Below are 7,459 nucleotides of genomic sequence, written 5' to 3' on the forward strand. Positions count from 1 at the left end.
CACCCAAAATCCTTCCCAGAGCCCACACCCCAAATCCCCTCCCACACCCCAACCCCTGCCCCAGCCCTGAGCCCTCTCCCAGAGGCCGAACCCTGCACCCCCCTGCACCCCAACCCCCTACCCCAGCCCAGAGCCCCCTCCTGTACCTCAAACCTCTCACCCCCCACCCTACCCCAGAGCCCCTCCCACACCCCAACCCCTGCCCCAGCCCTGAGCCCCCTCCTGTACCTCAAACCTCTCACCCCCCACCCTACCCCAGAGCCCCTCCCACATCCTGAAATCCTCATTTCTGACCCCACCCCAAAGCCCACACCCCCAGCTGGAGCCCTCACCCCCTCCCGCACCCCGACCCCCTGCCGCAGCCCAGTGAAAGTGAGTTGAAGGTGGGGAAGAGTGAACGAGAGAAGGAGTGGGGCTTGAGTGAGTGGGGGGCAGGGCCTCAGAAAAGGGGAAGACCGGGGCAGGGCTGGAAAGGGGCGGAAGAAAGGTGTTTTGTTTTGGCTTCCTTCCTACCATGCTCTACGAGCCGCAATTGTAGGGACAGTTAATGTCACCATGCCCGTCCTGCAGTCTTGGAGTGTAACCAGTGAAGGGTCAGGAAAGTGACTGTCTGAGGCCAGGCTAAACTATCATTTGAAAATTGCTTCGGAGCTTTGCGGCAGGGGATGTTCTGTGTCCCCCTCCCACCACAGCCACTGGTCTGCTGGGTGGGATCCTTCCTGACCCCAGAGCAGAGAAATCAGCCCAGGAGAGCCTCATGGCTTTGAGTCCCGGCCCTTTTATCCTTTGTGCCCTTTTGTCTCCATGTCTGATGGGAACATCCTGCCCCAGGGCTCTGCTGTGGTGGGGCTCTGGGAACATGCTCAGGGCATCTCCCAGCACCACTGCCAAGATAATGAGAGTGAATCACAGACTCTGCTCTGGGCCTGTCTTGGCCTAATCTGGAAACACCATGGAGAGCTGATCAACTGATTCATGGGGGAGGTGGATATTTACCGTTAAGCAGGAGGAGTCCCCTCTGTGGCTGAGGTGGCCAGGACCATTGTGGAACTTCCCTGGACCAGCAGCCAGACATGTGGCCTTCGCTCACCCCAGGATATTTCAGGTCAGATTGTAGAATCCCGTCAGTCACATTTACCCCAGAAACATGGAGATTTCTCTTGGGAACGCTGTGTCAGCCTCTCACCGCTCAGAATCGCTGTGATTCAGCATCTTCTCTGGAAGGAGGAATAGACTGAGACTGTAAATCTCACTCCAGGCCCCGGATGTGTTCCCTGTCCCTCAGTTCTGCTGTTCTCACTGTGATAAATTTCTGGTTCTCGTCTCTCCAGGCTCCTATTCAGATGACTCAGTGACGAAGCTGCAGTATTACACTGGGGACAGCGAGGGGGAAAATGATCCCGGATCAGAACAAGGTAATGAGGAGTAGACTTAGGCTGAGATACCCAAATCTGGGCAGAGAACAGAATTTCTATGACGCTTGCTGCAGTCGCAGCCATTTCCCCCCCACAGTTCCCATTTTACACAGTCAGGTCTAATCCCATTGAACAGGATTTCTGTCAGAATCTCAGGATGGAAACATGTGACCATCTCCTGAGCACAGATCCCTCTGAGTGGCTCCCAGTGACCTCCCCAGGTGAGGAGCTGGAAGAGATGGGGTCTTTTCTTGGGTGTCAGGCATCAGGGCCCAGCAGGGTTCATCTTACACCCATGAAAGAGAGGGGAAGATTGTCCTGTGTTGTTATTACAGATGGGCTCAGACAAACTCACTGATCCGAACCCACCAGAACTTTGTGGGAGGGGGGATTTGCAGATTCTGACCCAGCTTCGGATCTCAGTTTTGCAGCTGGCACCTGTCACTATATCAAGCTGAAGTAAAACCCTAGTTGTGAACTTCCTGGCTGGGCCCATCTCTAATTATAAATGGAGCGGCATTTCTACCCCAGCTGCTTTCAAGGGAGTCCATGAATTTGGGCCCTTTGGGAGTTTAGCCTGTGGCTGGGAGAGGAGACACTGAGCAAATGAGCTAATCCCTGAGAAGCTGGAGCACTGCCAAGCTGAGCCCTGGGCTGCCTGAGAGGCTAGTGGAGAGCAGGAGCTCGCAAAGGATCAGGCCAGTCCCCTCCTAGCAGGAGATTTAATTCCCATGCATAAATGCTGACTTTTGGTTTTCCCGGTGGGTGCTTCCAAAGAGGCATGTGTTGGGGGGCGGATGGTGGGAGGGAGCACTCAGCCAGTTTTTGGGGGAGGCTCTTTTCAGCATGTTTAGACACTTCTTTCATAGTCTAGTTATTGAATGTGTCTAGCATTGGTATCTTTACTATTTTAATAATGTTATGAACATTCAGTTGTTATGAACTACATAATTTCTTTAGCATGAATTACAGTATAGTAAAATCATTGCAATCACCTACAAGCTGTCTTCACTAACATCCCAATCTTATTTACATCTCGTTCCCTGGTATTGTCTTGATGCATGTTAGGGACAGCTACATTCTTAAGTTGCATCTGTCCCATTGAGGACTGAAAATAATTTTAAAGTCTTCTGAAGCTGGAGAATGAGTTCAGGATGACACAGGCACCGTGAGAAGGATTCTTATAAATTTGCAGTACTCTGGAAACATAGTGCTTCCAGAGTACTGCAAATGACTCCACGATCTCTTTCTTGAGGGGTAACAGCTAATTCAAGCACCATCATTTTGTACATATAGTTGGGATTATATTTTGCCATGTGCATGACTTTGCATTTAACATTGAATTTCATCTGCCATTCTGTTGCCAAGTCGCCCAGTTTTGTAAGATACCTTTGTAACTCTTTGCCATCAGCTTTGGACTTAACTATCTTGAGTAATTTTGTATCATCTGCAAAGTTTGCCACCTCACTGTTTACCCCTTTTTGCAGATTATTGATGAATATGTTGAACAGCACTGGTCCCAGTACAGACCCCTGGGGGACACCACTATTTACTTCTCTCCATTTTGAAAATGGACCATTTATTCCTCCCCTTTGTTTCTTATCTTTTAACTGGAGTGCCTGGGAATGCTTTCAGGATCACCATCAAGCAGAGTGCCCCAGGGGTCAGTCCTAGGGCCGCTTTTGTTCAACATCTTTATTAAAGATCTGGATGATGGGATTAATTGCATGCTCAGCAAGTTCGCAGATGAGACTAAACCGGGGGGAGAGGTAGATACACTGGAGGGTAGGGGTAGGGTCCAGAGTGACATAGACAAATTGGAGGATTGGGCCCAAAAGAAATCTGATGAGATTCAACAAGGAGAAGTGCAGAGTCCTGCACTTAGGAAGGAAGAATCCCATGCACCGCTACAGGCCAGGGACCGACTAGGTAAGCAGCAGTTCTGCAGAAAAGGACCTGGGGATACAGTGAATGAGAAGCTGGATATGAGTCAGAAGTGTGCCCTTGTTGCCAAGAAGGCCAATGGCATTTTAGGCTGCATTAATAGGAACATTGCCAGCAGATTGAAGGAAGTGATTGTTCCCCTCTATTTGGCACTGGTGAGGCCACACCTGGAGTATTGCATCCAGTTTTGGGCCCCCCCGCTACAGAAGGGATATGGACAAATTGGAGAGAGTCTAGTGATTAGGAGGCTGGGGCACATGATTTATGAGGAGAGGCTGAGGGAACTGGTCTTGTTCAGTCTGCAGAAGAGAAGAGTGAGGGGGAATTTGATAGCAGCCTTCAACTAGCTGAAGCGGGGTTTCCAAAGAGGATGTAGCTCGGCTGTTCTCAGTGGTGGTAGATGACAGAAGAAGAAGCAATGGTCTCAAGTTGCAGTGGGGGAGGTCTAGGTTGGATATTAGGAAACACTATTTCACAAGGAGGGTGGTGAAGCACTGGAATGGGTTACCTAGGGAGGTGGTGGAATCTCCATCCTTAGAGGTTTTTAAGGCCCGGCTTGACAAAGCCCTGGCTGGGATGATTTAGTTGGTGTTAGTCCTGCTTTGAGCAGAGGGTGGGACTAGATGACCTCCTGAGGTCTCTTCCAACCCTAATCTTCTATGATTCTATGATCTAATTATTCTTAATTAATTAAATTTGATTTAATGAGAAGCCTTTTGTTGTCTTCATCCCCCTGCCTCTGTTTATAATCAAACTCCCTGAGCCAAGGGCAGAACTCATCACTTTCCACGCTCAGGCTCGGGCTCCTGGGTGCTGAGCAGCCACTATTTTTTCCCATGGGTGTTTGAGCCCCAGAGCACCCATGGAGTCAGCGCCTATGTGCAGAGAGGAGGTTCCCCCTCCCCAGTGTAACAGGAAAATTCAAACCTGTCTGCAGAGATCAGCTGGATTCACACAGGCCGGCTCTGGCCTGGCAGCGCCCATGTTCCAACCTGTTATCTCAGCACAGGCCCAGATCCTGCTCCCATGGAAACACATGAAAGAGCTGCTGTTGGATTCTGCAGGGACAGGATTGGCCCTGAGTTATTTCTGGGACTCCTGTTTTACTGTAGTTCTCTGACTTGTGCCCCTCTCCCCATGGGCCCCTGCAACTTCCCCTCTCACGTGCCATGACAAACAGCTCTAGTTAGAAGGGTCACCTACGCTGAAGAGACGCTGCTGGTGTCATGGGCTGAGTGTGGTGTTTGCTGTTCCAGAGGGAGTTTCCCCAGGGGGGTCTCAGTTGGATTACGATAATGTGGAGGAGCCTGCCTTGAACGACGTCCCCCAGACTCCAAACGGCCAAGGTGAGCAGTGAATCCGCCTCTTGGAAGCAACGTCACCCTGACAAAAAACTAACTGTATTTTCCAGTAGGGACAATAGTGGTTTGTTAAGAAAACCAGGGAGTTCACCCACCAGTATTGTGTATTGCCGTAACGCTGGGGGCGCTGACCAGGGGCATGACAAGAGCTGTGTGGAGGCCCAGGGGTAGGGAAGCATGTGATGTCCTAGGTCATGACAGAGGCCCATTGCAGGGATGGAAGGAGCAGTTCGCTCAGCAGCTGTCCATGCTGAACTTGACTCAGGTCACTGCCTTGTGACCCTCACTGCCAGGAGCACTAGGGTTACTCACTATTTATAAAGACAACCCAAATCAGAGATCTCTACAGTGCAGCAATGTTCCCTGAAAGCCTTTCCTGGCATGCAGCTATTGCAGCTTATATACATCTGTGTCAGACACGCTGGGACAGGGGGTGGGTGGGACATGGAGATTTTAAACCCAAGGGCCCATGTCCCACCCTTATTAGCTGGCCCAGTGGTATCAGTAGGTTGGAGACTGATGGCAGTTTATGGGGTGAACTGTATCAGGAGAACACACTGAAAAGACATTATCTTAAAATGTCAAGTTTAGGAAGCCGGGAACAAATTCTGGGCAATTCCAAGTTATTTACATTTGTAATTATTATAATAGCATGCCTTGTGGAGCAATCCCTCTGGACTAGATCCCAGTCACCTCTTTCTATAACTCCCGCTCTGCCTCGTCATCTGGGAGCTCTAGGATCCACTCAACCAGCAATTGAAATGTATCAAATCAGTGTGATATGTGAAATCCCCCAGTCTAAGGGTTCCAGAGGGGGCTCCTCTTCCTGTCCTGAGGGTGGAAGTGCTGAGAGATCCCCAGGGACCGGTGAGGCTGGTGCATCTGCAGCTTGTAGTTTATTTCTATCTTCACTGTGAATATTCTCTTAATTACTTCACATCTTCACGTCAGATGCCCCTGCCCTGCCTGGAGATGTCCCAGGGGATGGTTATGATGATGCCAGAGAAGTGTCTGACCCTGAAGGTGACACTGGCTTGGGGCAGAATGAGGAGGAAGGCACTGAGGCGAGTGAGAGGAACAGGGATTCACAAGGAGGTGAGTTTGCACTTCACACTGTCTCTGCAGAGTGGGAGGGCTGGAAATGTGAGGTACGCAGCAAGGGAACAAACCCGGCCAACCCCGTGCCTGTGAGAAAAACTCTCCTTCTCTCTTCTTTTCATTCCCTCAAAGCAGAGGCTTCAGTGCCTGCAATGGTGACAGGAAAAGTGGGGTCCTTGCTGAATGATATTTCATGGTCAAACCAGCAAGATCCCTCAATCCCTAGGTTCAAATCCTTGTGTGGCTGCCACACCCTGGATTACTGGATTGCGACCAATTTACTGCGCGTGTATCTTTTGGGCAGAATCTTATAAACCAAAGTCCTGTTAATGCTGCGCAAATGTTAAAGAGCTTGTGAGGCTTCCTGTAAAAGTCGGGCATTTGCCCATTATCCTTGGCCAATATCTCCCCTCCCCTCCCCATTGTGTCTTCAGCAGAGACACCACCAGCCACCCCAGAGGAGGTGCAGTGGTGATGAAATGTGCATTGCTTCGTACTTGATCAGAATTATGTGTTCATGTTTGTTGTTAGGGCAGAGTGAATTATACAATGTCCTTAACTAAGAGCTCCTTGCTCGTAAGTGATTGGGTTTTGTACATGAAGTGACAGGTAAATACAGTTGTCACTTGGCACCTTTAAATGGTCTGGAAACCAAGGGTTTTACTTCCAGAATACGTACAGAGGTGATGGATTAAAACTTGTCATGGACCCAATCAGAAGAACGAAGAGGGAACATTTTCTAACCCATATTGCAGAGTGCGCTCCACTCTTGCTATGCAGCCAGACCTCGCTATAAAATGGATCCACTGACTGTATGTGTCTCCCTTGGTATTTTCAGGTTGGAATCTGCACTCACTAAGGAATGAAGGTGTTTCTGGGATGGAGAAGGATACCCCATTCCTGCCTCTTGGAGACACAACTTACGATGATGTGGGACATGGTGACTCTGGGAGATCAGTATCAGAACAATGTTATTGGACAAAATAACCTTGTGATGATGTAAAAGCTTTGCCTTTTTCTTTGAGAAATGTTTCCTTTGGCCTGATGCCCAGAGACAGACCCTGCCTGGTAGATAGACAAAGCAGGTGTTTTTATAGAATTTGTAAGAAGTTGCAGGAAATTCAATGGCGAGTGGGAAAAGGTTCACAAATTTCCACTGTATAACTTCCCACTGATTGGCCAGGATGGACTTTTCCTGATTTTTTATCCCTGTAATTTCTTCAGCTTCATTTTGTGCCTTTTTCTTATTAAATCCTTTCTGAAAGTTTTCCCCATAGTGGAAGTTTTTCTTGTCAGATGAATTATGCAATTTCCAGTGTTCACGACTGGGAGAGGCTGAGATTAAACAAACCAAGAGACAAGGATGGGCCACCTCTGGGTATGGCCGGCTGTTTGATGGGAGGTGAGTTTACACTGAACGTTCCGTCAGGCATGTGGTAAAAGTGAGACACCAGCAAGAGAACATTATGAGATGAGCAACAAGGTTATTCCGAAACTGAATTCAGATTTGAAACTTTCATTGAATCCAAGGAGATAAATGGGAAATGCTCCTTGGATAATTCACACCTGAAATTAAACAAATGGTGAAAAGAATTCCCCATTAGTGATAAATAGAGAGGATGAATATTTCTGCTCGGATGA

At 49.0% G+C, this 7,459-nt stretch overlaps 1 protein-coding gene across 1 annotated transcript in view; it reads left to right on the forward strand.

Annotated features, from left to right (window-relative positions):
• Window positions 1-6,805, forward strand: part of LOC140898849 (scavenger receptor cysteine-rich type 1 protein M130-like) — a 54,347-nt gene extending 47,542 nt beyond the window's left edge. Inside the window, exons 14-17 of the mRNA XM_073313377.1 lie at window positions 1,332-1,415; window positions 4,616-4,705; window positions 5,672-5,815; window positions 6,657-6,805. Coding sequence (XP_073169478.1) covers window positions 1,332-1,415; window positions 4,616-4,705; window positions 5,672-5,815; window positions 6,657-6,805 — 467 coding nt within the window. The remainder of the gene's footprint in view (window positions 1-1,331; window positions 1,416-4,615; window positions 4,706-5,671; window positions 5,816-6,656) is intronic.
• Window positions 6,806-7,459: the final 654 nt, after the last annotated feature.

The sequence above is a fragment of the Lepidochelys kempii genome, chromosome 1 (assembly GCF_965140265.1).
Source record: "Lepidochelys kempii isolate rLepKem1 chromosome 1, rLepKem1.hap2, whole genome shotgun sequence".
NCBI classification, from domain to species: Eukaryota; Metazoa; Chordata; order Testudines; family Cheloniidae; genus Lepidochelys; species Lepidochelys kempii.